General features: G+C 35.9%; 1 protein-coding gene across 7 annotated transcripts in view; it reads right to left on the minus strand.

Moving 5' to 3' along the window:
• Window positions 1-14,542, minus strand: part of Pias2 (protein inhibitor of activated STAT, 2) — a 94,917-nt gene that overhangs the window by 40,073 nt on the left and 40,302 nt on the right. For all 7 annotated transcript variants that reach the window (XM_013510479.1, XM_013510483.1, XM_013510482.1 and 4 more), the window contains 3 exons: window positions 13,273-13,357; window positions 5,540-5,590; window positions 5,325-5,415 (listed from right to left, as the gene is read on the minus strand). In XM_013510479.1, coding sequence (XP_013365933.1) covers window positions 5,325-5,415; window positions 5,540-5,590; window positions 13,273-13,357 — 227 coding nt within the window. The remainder of the gene's footprint in view (window positions 1-5,324; window positions 5,416-5,539; window positions 5,591-13,272; window positions 13,358-14,542) is intronic.

Consider the following 14,542-nt stretch of genomic DNA (forward strand, 5'->3'; position numbering starts at 1 on the left):
GATGCTAGAGAGCCTGAAAAAAGACTGTATAACTCCTTAGCCTAACACTTCAGACAGAGACAGATGCAAAGAACATTTTATGTTATATGCTATGAAGACGTATTGCCCTGTGAGTAAAGTCTTTAATGTTGTTTCTTTAACATTTCTAAATTTTCAAATTAGCATTACTACTTTGATACTGTCAACACAGATTTACGTTTTTATATTATGGAAATTTTCAAGCACACAAGGTGTGATAAAAATACAATGATTGTTTAAATTTTTTAAAATGAAAGTACTGGGGCTGGGGATTTAGCTCAGCAGCACAGCGCCTGCCTGGCAAGCGCAAGGTCGTGAGCTTGATTCCCGGTACCGGGGGTGTGGGGGGGAGAAGAAAGTATTACAATGAAAGACACACTGACTTAATCTTCCTCAAAATACTCCTCACATCAAATACACTTATCCCATTGTTCTTGCCACTTTCTGAAGCAGCTCTGGAAGTCCTTTGGAAGTGAGTGCCTTTAGTTTTGTTCTCATGCCTGCCTTGATGTCCCAAATTAATTCAAAAAGGTTTACCTTTCAAGGTCGTTTTGACTTTGGGCAAGAGTGAGAAGTGCCAGATACAATGAATAAGGTGGATACGGATATACCATGTTATCAGCCTGCCTTTCATCTGCATGGACTCAATAGCAGCATTGACTGTGGTTTTAATCACACCTTGTAAAGACACTCCGGAACTGCTGCAGAAAGTGGCACGAAGAATAGGGTATGTGTGAAATGAGGGGCGGTGTTCTGAAAGGTACTAAGGGCAATGTGTTCTTTTACTATAATAATTTTTAAACATTCACCATATATTTTAATCACTTCTTGTAAAAAAAGTAGAGAACAGGAAGGTACCTGCCAACCAGCTTCCATAATTAACATATTTCCTATTTTACTTCATTTGTCTCTATAATCCAGCTGCCATCCACCACAAAACACAACTATCACACAATTACTTTTTTCCTTTAGTAAGCACAAATTCTAAACATATCATCCAACTGATACTTTAATATGCATTTCTAAGAACTTTAAAAACATAGTGCCAGGCATGGTGGCGCATGCCTGTAATCCCACCCCTAGGGAGGCCTGAGGCAGGAGGATTGTTGTGAGTTCAAGACCAGCCTGGGCTACAAAGTGAGCTCAAGATCAGCATGAACTGCATAGTGAGATTCTGTCTCAAAAAAATCATACATACATAGTACCACAACTTGACACATAAAAAAATATAAAAAAGCAAAATGAACCCCCACATACCCATCATTCAGTTCAATTAGTCATGAACAATCTTTTACTACTCTACTTCACTTCCATCCCATATTATAGTAATACCTTAGTGTATAAACGGTTTTATTTACAGTTTGGTTCACAAACAAAAGTGTTTGACAAAATTTTACTTTTATTTGCAAACTCCACATCAGGCAACAAACATGACCATGGCCATCTTCCCCACACAAACAGAGCCATCTCCTCCAAACTCATATAGCAAATTAAATTCATAAACCAAGGGACTACTGTATTTTAAAGCAAATTCCAGACATATTTACTTCATGTGTAGTTTGATATATAAGATATCCTTTCAGTTTGATTCAAATTTTCAAACCTGGCCTCATACTGCACTTACTTTTGTCTCTGATAATTCTATAAATATCTCCCTCAATCCTATACACACGTATTTTTTGACCTCTAAACCTGAAGAGTGACCTCACATTCTGGATTGGGTAGTTTTTCTTCCTCATAATATCACATTTCTTGTCATTTGCCATATAATTTTTAAACTGGCAATTAGTTGAACAAACCTGATTAAATTCAGGTCAAATTTCAGACAGAAATACTTCATAAGGAATGTTGCATACTTTCTATGGGGCCATATCAGGAGGTATATGTGTCTGTTTGTCCTGTTTTCAGTGGTGTCAAGTGATGACAGTGACAATCATTTTAGTACATATCATCATGGTTCTTCCAACTCTAAAGACCAGCTTTCACCTAATGACTTTAGCACCTATGTATAATGGCATCAATTATACGAATATGGATTATATAATAATAATTGTCTACTTCTATTTTTTCTTTCACTGTATTAATTGAAATGTTTCCATAATTAAGAACTTGATAACATCAACATCTGGTTACTAGGAAATGATCTGCTGTTTTCACTTTTTTCTCTGCTTGTTTTCTTTATTGTGGTACTGGCAATTGAATCAGGGCCTTGTTCATACTAGGCAAACACTCTACCAGTGAATTACACTCCCAACCACTATAAATTACATCCCCAACCACTATGATTCTTTTATCAATCTTCAAAGTAATGAGCTGGTACAAGCTCTAGTGATTTTAGTAATTATAAACCCATTTACATATTTGGCAATTTAAGTCCATTGTAGTTACTATTTTAGATAACAGAATTATCCCATCTTATTTCAAGGAGAGCCTCTTTTAGTTGGAGTGCTATTTTTTAAAAAAGAAAACATTGAGTTCACTTCAATCCAGATTTGCTATAAAGCAGATCACTGGAGTGAGAGCATCAAGAAACAAATCCATGAACTCAGAATTTATTAGGAAGATGGGGTCAGTAGTGATGGGTCCTCTGGCTGCGCCAAGAAAAATTACTTTGGAAATTTTTTGCCAGCTAAATTGTATCACACATCTTTCTCCATTCTCTGGAATCTTTTAAAGAAACATCCTTCCTGTCAACTCTTCTCTGTTCAATTCTATAGCTCCACAGGTTTTACAGAAATTTCCCAGTACCTTTTTAAAATAGAAAAATAACTCAGCTGCTCAAAGAAGCATTTTTCCCCCTCCTCTGGCAATAAAAATACGAATTTTTATCATCTGACTATTGGTCCCACAGTAGCAGCTTACAGAATAGAAGATAAGGGGGAGGCATAAGTCTTAAGACAGTTTCTTGTCTGTGCATGCTGCAGGCCATCACTCTCTGAGCTATTTACTATCTTCTCTACATGAGGAGACCTGGAAAGTCAATACATGCATGTATTTTGTAAAGCTCATCATTTTAAAGTGAGTAAAAAAGCAAATAAGCTAGTTTCAACACTATTTGATCTTTAGGGGTCTAGAAACACACTATTTTCAAAGTAATATTTTCCATTCCATTTACTTCTTACATGCAGTATAGTGTCCAACTGCCATAGGTCCATAATGACTGGGTATTATAAGGTCATATATATAAGTACTTGCTCCAGGACACAGATAATTCAAAATATTCAAAGCTCTTATGGGAAATTCTATGACCATATAAAGCTCATCTCTGCAGAAACTGTCGTACAATAATCCAAGACCACAGGGAACAACCACATGCAGATCTTGTTTGTGCCCTGTTGATACTTACATTTCGAACAAGGTCCCTTAATGCTCAGTGTCGCTCAAAAGGACAAAAAGAGTGACAATTTTAGAGTTCTACAATGGTGCTACAGACCTTGTCTGTGAAAAAGAAATGCCAAACGTGACACTGACTGGTCTCTATGGAAATTCTGTGGGACTTGTACATATACACGTACGCAGCTTCCCTATTTCTGGGGCAATTCCAAAAAATTTAGGAAGAACCCCACACATTTCAGACACAATTCCATCAGTGGCACAGTATCACAGATGACACTGGATATATCTTCAGGGCTGAGTCTACTGACATTAACAAAGCCTCTATAACGATGCCTTTCTTCAAGGGTACTGGGAGAAGTAAATAGGAATGAGAGCCAAAGATCAAAAAAAATCTTATGACATCCTAGGCAAAGAAAAATGGGTATGAAAAGACCATGGAAAATACGCAGTGTGTCATTCTATAATCTGTAATTTTGCCAGTCTTCCTTTGCCACACATCTGGCCACAAACTGGAATCCTTCAGATTCAAATAGGGCTGCTTCTTCTCTTGGTTCAGATCTTAGTGAAACTCACTTGGCTAAGACAGCCCCCGAGAATCTATTACTGGAAGCCAGAAACCTGAGAAGCAAAATGTCTCACCTGGTTTTCAAACATGTATGGGATCATGTAAATAATCCTCTCTGACTATATCTACTGAGCCTCTACATTTACCCTCTGATCCCCAGTAATGTCTCAATTGCCTTAAGTCCCACATGCATCTTTCAGATGTCAGTCAATGATGCTTAAACTCTGTAAAATTCACGGAACAAGCATTTCTCAGGTCTCTAAGCCCCCCGGCAAGGAACAAGAAACAATATTGCCAACAACTTAAAAAATAAATCAGATTCCTTTCATCAGCCTGAACCATGTTTTCCCTTTGAGGCTCAATTATAAACACCTGGCTCTGGTAGGATTCAGGGTACTAGACTATTTTGTTTGGCTTGTTCAGATGCTCAGAGATATTGCCCGTATAGTACTCATTACAGAGCCAAATCTCATCCTAGGCAAGGATGCTACACAGTTTTCCCCATCTCCTCAATACTGCTTTGCTGAAATGGCAGCTTGGCACAGTGGTGGGGTCACTGTTCTAGAATGCTTCAATTAAAACAAATACACCTCCAATACCATAGTGCTTGACGAACAGCAATGGTGGTTGTTTTAGTGGCTTTGTTGGCCTTCTATGTAGCTACCAATTTAACAACATATTCAAGGACTCAATGGTAAGTAATACACAGTATCACTCAACAATTTAAATGTTATCTTATGACTTGACTTAGGATTTGAGGATTCCAGGGATAACTATTAGGCCAGAAATAGCCTATACACATTCACATTGTATATATTTGAGGTGTTGCAAGTCCACATACTTCACTGTGAAATAATGGAATATTAATCAAATACCATTGTGCTCCCCTGGCCCCAAGTGCATCCATCATCAAGGTCTAAGCTTGAAATTGTGAACTTCTCTGGCCAGCTGTTCTCAGAAGTCTCTGCTTTCTACAGCATCCATGGGGCAGGATCAATTTATCTAGGTACCCACCACAACATGCTGCTATACATTCACATGCCAACTTCTGCCATTTGTTACAGTCTTTTAAAGCTTCTGTGAATTATAGAACAAGATGTTCTAGGCTTATTTATTTTTACCCCTCAAATCTGAAACCAATCATTTATTTCTCTAAGGAACCACAGGTCCCTTATGAGAAAACAGTATATAGGGGCTGGGGATTTAGCTCAGCAGCACAGCGCCTGCCTGGCAAGCGCAAGGTTGTGAGTTCGATTCCTGGTACCGGAAACAAACAAACAAACAAAAAAACCAGTAAGTAATATGAATCCCACAACTAGTCATTTGTACTGAGTTGTCACTGTTTCTAGACCTTATTGGTGTTTATATAAAACAATAAAAATCTGATGAACAAAAAGCAACATACAGGCAAAGGAAACAGCTTCCCATTTACTTTTATACACAGACTATTGGGATAGTTATCTTCTTGAGGACAACTTGTCTCTGCCAGGCAAAGTCTGCATTTAAAAAAAGAAGAAAAAGTATTAAACAGTATACCCAAACATGATATATGTTTTAAAATTCAGGGCTATATGAATAGTTAACAAGTATAAAATTACACTAACTAAATTTCAAACTCACCTCAGCTGAACTTGAACTGTATAATCTCTCCGACCCCCTGGCAAAAAGTCCCTGTTGGAAAAAGTAATAAAATGTGTTAAGAAAGTATAGTAAGATTTTACAGAAGACTTTCACTCAGACAAAGAAGAATTATTTACACTTCAATTCTTACTCCTTAAAAGCTGAACACTTACCTACCAATAGTACAAGCCTTTTTGAGAACACTACAGTGATAATAACCCCCATTTACTTAACTTTTAAGTAATGTTTACACGGAACTTTTAAGGTATTTTCAATTGATAGGAATTATGATGATGCAATAGTTATTTCAACAGACAACAAATTAGATTAACATGAAAAGGAGTATCCTGAGTTTTAAAGGAGTTTAATAAATTAATCTAAGACAAACAACAATGATATGAGCCTCTACATTTACCCAAAATGAAGTGATTCTTCATTTTGGCTGAACATTCTAATCACTTAGAGACTTCTTGTGCATTTAATATAAAGTTCCATTCACCAGATACTCTTCTTTTTTGAGTACAGCCTGACAATACAGCCTGACAGTACAGTTTGAGCACAGCCTGACAAATTGTACATATGACTTAGGTGAGTCTAAAACAGAAACAATGTGTAGACTCCTAGTCTCAAAATCTTTATCTCACAGCATTTTGTAATTATGTATCCAACTACAGACACAGAACCTCTTATAATTTCTGGATTTAAAAAAAAAAAAAAAAAGAGATCCCCATAAAATTCTTCTGATACAGAACCCTCTAAACCTTCCCACTCAAAATGGAGTTCACAATTAAACTAGCAATGTTACTTTTTAGAAGTGCAAGCCCCATCTCAGACCTACACAATTATAATGTGCATTTTAACAAAATCCCCAAGTGATATGTATACACATTATGGAAGTATTATCCTTAGCCATTATCCTGAATCTTGAACATAAAGAGTTGCCCTGTCCTTTGAAACCTAAAGTAGTACAATGTCCCTCACCTTGTTCTAACTAGACAGTCTATGCTCTCTTTCTACTAAGTTCCCTGGAGTGCAGTAAAACAAAGCAGTGACCACCTTGGGATCTATAGTTCCAAACTATATGACTTCACTTAACTTTTCCGTGCTTCTGCTTTTACCTCTGTTAAAAACTGAGAAGTACTGCACCTACAGGATCAAGTTGTGGTGTTAATTACACAAGTTAATAATACAAATAAAATGTCTGGATCTAAGACATAATCAGCAAGTGTGAGCAGCTGGCTATTATTGTTTCCCCTGGTCCAACTGTTTGCCTTGCCACAAGTTCATCCTTGTCAACATTCTCTTCAAACAATTCCAGACAATACTGATCTCTTCTGAGCAACTCTTATCATTCCATTCATTTAAGTCAAGAAACATTACAGTCTTGGCACTGGAGCTTCAAAGACAGTAAGATGTAGTATTCGCTTCAAACGACTAATCAATATATAACCAAAATAGAAATGTGTGGAAAAGAATGTAGTAAGTGCTATAGAGGGGGAGAAGAGATTAATTTTGTCTTTAAAGTTCAAGGGAGCTATGACAATGAATCCAATCAAATTGAAAAGCAAGGTTTGTACAGCAGTTATTTTGTCTACTTCTCTTTAGTGGTTCCCATTATACAATGATTCACAAGAAAAGGAAAGGGTGAGGATCAACTAAGGAATCACATCAAAATCTTGTTAGGTTGGTGAAAATAACTGCACAAAAGAGAAATAACAGGAGATCAGCTTAGAAAGATAAAATGCCTAGCCAGAATACAGGATGCTAAAAAGAGTGATATGAAATGAGATGACTGGGGGTAAAAAAATGGGCAAAGCAAAATAAACTTACAGGATTTAATGATTAACGACACATGAGAAGCAAAGAAACAAAAAAGTGCCTTTGGGATGGTGCTCAGGTTTTGGAATGGTGCAGCTGGACAGCTATTGACACTACACCCTATAGTAAGGGAAGGTCCAACAAGTTACAGCATCAGTCTCCCAATCATCCAGGGAGGAGGAGCATTATTTCAGCTTCACATGCTTGGTAAGTAAGATTTCATGAGATTTAGTCACTTGCCCCAGGGCACACATGCCTAAGAAGTAGAGCCAAATTCACTTTCCACTTGCTATTATTCTTAGCAATCATACTAGCTACCTTAAAGATCGAGTTACATAGTCAAGTTGTAAATCAAGAAAGTAACAGAGAAGAATCAATGGACTGTAAGCAAACTGATGGATGTGGTCAATGAAAAGTGAGATAGCTTCAAGAGATTTCTCTTCAGGCAGACCCAAGTGCCCTCACTGTAGATGAAGAGGACAGCAACAAAAACAGCAGGCAAATAATCTTGACACCAGTTTATTTTTTCAAGTTTGCATCCCTGGTGTATAGAGTTCTCTCTCTCTCTCTCTCTCTCTCTCTCTCTCTCTCTCTCTCTCTCTCTCTCACACACACACACACACACACACACACACACACACACACAGACGCTGAATGACAAAATAAACAAAATAACAAAAGACAAACAGGTATGAGAGAAAGGTATTTTTAAACTATCTGCATGTGCTGCATCTGGAGTGCTTATCGATCATCATGGTAGAACCAGAAAGGACCCTATCCAGAGGGAAGGGTTGGTGGTTTTTTTCAGCCTTCAATAAAAAAATAAAAACATATTCATAGATATGACCCCCAAGTAACAAGGAAAGTATCACAAGTTGATTCCTGGGAATATATAAGACAAGTCAGTAGGAGAAGTGAGAATACATATTAGAAATGCAGTAGTACCAAAGGGAAGACAAAACTGCTGACATTAAAAAAAGAGAGCTGAAACCAAAGATTAGGCTTCACAATATGTAACAAAGCAAAACAGGCTGAATTTGAATTTATGTAAGTTTCTATCCTATATTTTACTAATGTTACAGAGAAAGGGAAGTAGCTGCATACACAGCAGTTTTTGCTGGACACTAGAAACACCCAAAAAGGTTTAAAAACCACCAACCTGAAATGTAGTTCAGCAGCAGAGTGCCTGTCTAGCATGTATGATGAGGTCCTGGGTTTGATCTTCTGGACCCAAAGAAGGAAGGGAAGGAAGTATGGAGGAAGACAGGTAAGAAAAGAAGGGAGGAGTAGGGAGAGAGATCATGCTGATTTGGGCTTCCACCCTTGGAGATGCCAATTTAATTCTTATGGATGAAACTTGGATATTTGGATTAGAATTTTAAAAACCACCTCAGCTGATTTTAAGGTGTAGCAAAGTTTTTAAGCCATGGGGGTAGGCATAATTAAATAACACATGAAATCACATATATCTAGAATATTTAACATACTAAAGTCAAACCATTTTTTTCTTTTTAAAAGCAGGAAATGTTAAAACTATAAAGGGAACTAGATCTCCATGGAGAAGTGATGAATTCCAGAAAATACATAAGACAAACTTACAGAATCTCCTGGTGCCAGAAAGTAAAGAAGTGCTCCAAGGTGGATTTGGGAGAGAAAGGACTACCAAAAGGGCAAACAAGTCAAATCTAAAAGAACCCTAATAACCAAAAGTAGAACAATGAGCCACAATGTAAATTCCTGTATCACTGGGTAACCTACATAACACCTACGAATCCACACTAACAAATACATAAATTAACAAATAAAGGAGAAGGGACAACTGTTCCTTCCAAAAGAATTGCACCAATGTAAAAATAAGGACAACAGAAAATCTCCACCAGAATACAAATGTTTTGCTCATTTACCATTGAATACTAAACTAACTAGTGGGTCAAAGTTTGAGAAGAAACAGAATATATGCCTAATCTAAAACTGTGCGGTTTTAGGAAAATGGATGCACCTTGAGACCATACTCTTAAGTGAAATAAATCAGACACATAATACCACACTGTTTGTCTGGTGTGAGAAACCAAAAGTGTAAGGACCAAAATGTATATAATAGGTACTGTGAATTAGGAAGAAAATGTTCAAATGGGGAGGGGAGGGAGAAAAGAAAGAAGGGAAAAGTTAAAAAAAATGAGAAAAGAAGGAAAACATGGAAACAAAGCTTTTGTAAATGGGGAGGGGAGGAGGTACTGAAGAGGGTTAGGGGAATGGAGAAAAAAAAACAAGTTATACCATGTACAGGTACAAATTCTCTATGATGAATGTGATCATTACATATACCTAAAATGTACTAATAAAATCTGATTAAAAAAATAAAAGTGTGGTCCAGGACATTTATAAATAACAAAGAAAAAGCCAGTAACTCAACAGAAATCAGGCAGACAATACCGTGGCCAACTGATCATGGTTACTATCGCCAAAAAAAGATTTATCAATATTAAAGGCTGACATGATACACTGAGAAGAGCAGTTCTGCCAAAAATACACAATGTGAATGTAGACATTCAAATACCACATATAAAGGAACTGAGCAGCAGTCTACAAAACCCCTGATCACTATTCTTCAAAACTGTCAAAAGTCGTAAAAGAAAAAACTAAGACACTGTCACTGAGCGAAAGGAAATTAGGATGACATTACAATTTAAAAGTATACTATATATATTATACAATTTAAAGTATTATAGTTAATAGGATTGTATTGTTATTTCTTGGTTTTGGTAACTATACTACAGTTACTCAAGCTGATGGTGGAAGCTAGGTGAAAAGCGTATGTTTTTACAAGTTATGTGTATATCAATTCACTTCAAAACAGAAAGTTAAAAAAACATTTAGGATACATTGAGGTCAAAAGTAATACATGGGTGCCAGGTGTGACGGTGTATGCCTGTAATCCCAGTACTCAGGAGGCTGAGGCAGGATTACTGTAAGTTCAAGGCCAGCTTGGGCTGCATAATCAGTTCAAAGCCACGTTGTACTACACAGCAAGAACCTGTCTCAAAAAACAAAACACAAAAGGTAACACGTGAGCCCTATAGAAATACTAAAATAACTGAGAAAATCTAAATATGTCTGAATATTATATAAGATCAATGAATTTCTGAGGGTTCATGTTAAAAATCAGAGTTGCATCTCTTAAATATTTCTGTATTAAATTATACAATACCTATTATTTGCTTTAATTGCTTTAATAAGCTTCAAGGGAAAAAAGGTAGGGATATAAAATACAGCGGGCCAAAATGTTGGTAACTACTGAAGCTAGATAATGGGTACCAAACTTTTACTTTCATTTATTAGGAAATTAGGAGGGAATTGTTATCATTTGATCACATAACTCTAAAATAATTGAGATTTATAACACACACTTGTATGAAGTGAGCATTACTTTCTAGATGTTTTTTAAAAATGTTTATGATAGGGTTACATATACATAAGATAAATTTTATCAAAATAATCATTTTTAAGTGTTCAAATCTGTGGAATTAAGTACATTTATACTATTGTGCAACCATCACTACCATCCATCTTCAGAACATGATTAAAAATTTTAAAAATAAATGCTTAAATTTTAATCATTTATTTCTTGATCAGAAAATACACTCACATGCTTTGAACCTCAAAAATATATATATATAAAAGAAAAAAAGGTTATTGACATAGTCTCCATAATGGCTCCTAGAAGCAAGTTCCCCTTTAAAGCAGCAGCTCATCTTTATACTTAATATAAATATTTGCAGCTGGGTACAGTGGCTCATGCCTGCAATCCCAGCTACTAGGGAGGTTAAGGCAGGAGGATCTCAAATTCAAGGCCAGTCTGAGCAACCTAACGGGAGACCCTGGGTTCAATCCTCAGTACTGCAAAAAAACAGACAAAAAAACTTTTTTCACATATTTACACACTTCAGCAGATTTTGTGTGTGCAGAAAGTATCTTTTTAAGACAACTGGTAGAACTTTATTCAGAATTACTTAGTTCATTTAATTTTCATTTTAAAAATGTTTACGTGCATGTATCTAAATCTATTTACTTTAACCTCCTTCCTTCAAAAGCCCACACCACCGAAGTTAACAATGATCTCTCTCCTATAAAACTGAGCTCAATTAGTACTCATTAATGAATTGGGTCTCCATGTAACATCTTGCAATGCTCACAATTTATATAAATACGCTGGTTCATTAAAAATACAAGCAACTTGAAAGGGTTCATGTGATATGACACAGTGCCATGTACTAATAAACATGACCTCAAGCAAGAACTCATTGATGAATAACAAAATTAAGGTCAACTAACGAATTTTTGGACATAAAGTATTTTTATTTTTTTCTATTTTATTAATTGGTTTATTACTTCCCTAAAATAGCCAAGTCTGTCTCTCTATGTATGCCTACACTTCAGGGGCTCATACTTCACAGGTTCATATTATAAAGACACTTTCAGACTTTTATTGAGTCCTATAATTTTAATAAAAGGGATAGTATTAGCCAAAGAATCTAAAGTTATGTCTCAGAACCTTCCACATAACAGTGCATGTTCAAGATGTTAGGTGTTCAAAAAAATTGTGTGGTCCATAAGTGTGTATCCACTAATTTAGGAGATTGATAATGCACACCTACATATTAAAAACTGATAATCTGGCTATAGAGAACTTATACAATTAAGTTAAATATAGAAATTTCTCTAACTCAATCATGGCACCCTTATTTAAAAAAAAAAAAAAAAAAAAAACTGAATGACTCGAAATCTTCTAAGAAATAGTTGAAACTAATTTTTTTTTAACTCTACAGTTCCAGAAAAGCATTTTACCTACAAGAATCTCAATTTTCCTACAGTGAGTCTTCTAAGGAGTGAATTTTAAAGAGCCATATAATGTACTGCTAATACCAAAAAGGACTATTTTTATTTGAAAAAGTATACTCTACAGACTTCCTTTTCCACCTCTTAGTTCATTGCTCTCTACAAACGTACCAACTTAAAAGTGTCTATTTTTTTCTCTGAAACTGACAAGACTAACAGTATTTTCATAATCAGATTTCTAGTAATTTTTGGTAATGATAACTAAACAACTCATTTTGCCCCAAACTGTTCTGGGTTTTGTTCTCCAAGAAAAATTAATAACGTTCACTGACAGTCTCAAAAATGCCTGAGTTTGAAATGATAAAGTTTATGCGCACTTACCTTTGTGCTGGTACCATAAATTCTTTTTTATGTTGCTGTATTTAGAATAAAATTTTCATTTAAAATGTTATTGTTGGGCTGAGGATATACCTAGTGGTAAAGCATTTGCCTAGCACATATGAAGCACTCAAGGCCCTGGGTTTATCTCCAGCAATGAGGAAGAAAAAAAAAAACCAATCCATCTATCTAGCTATCTAGCTATCCAAGTGTGATTAAAATAACGTAAAAAGATATTCTGAGGTTTTATTCAAAGATTAAATTTTTCTAGTACAGACTATTAAATATTCAATCAAAGTATCCTCCCCTTACTTCAGAAACAGTCCAATGTTATAGGGGAACAAAATGTATTATGCTGAAACCTTAACCCCCAATGTGACTACATTTGTATATAGGACCTTTAAAAAGGCAATTATGTTTAATGAGGTTTAGGGGAGGTCCCTAATCCAACAAAGCTGGTGTCATAAGAGGAGAAAGACATCAGCGATGCACTGGCATAGAGGAAAGGCTACACGAAAAAATAGCAAGATGTGCAAGCCAAAGACAAAAGCCTCAGGAGAAAACAAATCTATCCCTCCCTTGATCTTGAACAGAAGCCTCCAGAATTTCAAACAATAAATTTCCGTTGTTTAACCATCCTGTCCCTAGTTTTCTACTAATACACAACATTCACACAGAAACAAGTCAAACATTCCTCTTACCTCGATATGCATATTTCTCTAACCTGTTGAGGTGTCAAAGCAAAAATAAAGAATTTCTCTTGAAATCGTTGAATACTGCTTTGAACTGGAGAGGAAAAAGAAAGAATATTTCAATGACAAATCCAAGGATCTAAGCACCTGCAATAACCAGGTATTCAAATTCCAAAATGTTTGCGTTTAAAATGCTCTAAAATCAAAAAGTACTAAACTGCATTCATCTTGGAATTAGGGGTTAAGTTAATCCAAGCTGGTTTCTTGAATTTTAAGCATTTAATAAATCTTTATGCTAAAACATTAATTATAATACAGTCAAAATGTAACAAAATCCTTCAAGATTACATTTCATCCTTTATAGTACCATCTAATGAAAACTCCCTTGTGTAAAAAGCACAGATAGCTTAATACAGCAGTTATGCCCCAGAAATCATACCATCAAGTGGTTCATATCCTGAAGAGTACTTTTAAGAGGAAAGAAAGCAATGCTGGGGGCTGGGGATTTAGCTCAGCGGCAAAAGCGCCTGCCTGGCAAGCGCAAGGTCGTGAGTTCGGTTCCCGGTAAGGGAGAAAAACCAAAAAACCAAAAAGAAAAAAAAAAAAAAAGAAAGCAATGCTGTCTATTATGAAGGTCTAAAAAAACAATTTTAGGTTACAAACACGATTATGAGGAATAAAGACAAAGACAACTGTAGCCAATATGTCTCCCTACTTCATCAAATTCCTATTCACTCCTCCATCTTTTCTCTTGTATGGACTTTGTTTTCCACTATCTATGGCTAAAGTCACCAATGACCTCTTAACTGTTAAATTTAATAACCTGAATTTGAGATTACATGTGAACACACATTTTCAACCTTAGTTAATGGCATAGTGGCCGGAAACCTCAAAAGATCTAAAATAGCACAAATGGAGTCCCAAAAGGGAAACAAAGTGAAAATGGAACTGCCCCAAAAATCCCAACAAAAACTTGCAGAAGTAATTTTGGTTTAGTGGGGGGAATGATCAGACTCCAAGGAAAATAACAAAGAAAACTACCTAGTCGCATCAAAATGAAACTACTAAAAACCAACGATCAGCTGGGCATGGTGGTACAAGCCTGCAACCCCACTACTCTGGAGGCTGAGGTAGGAGGACCGCTGCAAGTTCAAGGCCAGTCAAGGATACATAGTGAGTTCAAGGCTAGTCTGAAATACACAGCAAGAGCCTGTCTCAATTAAAAAAAAAAAAAAAAAAAAAAAAAAAAAAACAACATAAAATCTTAAAAACAACCAAA

This window comes from Chinchilla lanigera, unplaced genomic scaffold (assembly GCF_000276665.1).
Source record: "Chinchilla lanigera isolate Chin_1 unplaced genomic scaffold, ChiLan1.0 scaffold00001, whole genome shotgun sequence".
Taxonomy (NCBI): domain Eukaryota; kingdom Metazoa; phylum Chordata; class Mammalia; order Rodentia; family Chinchillidae; genus Chinchilla; species Chinchilla lanigera.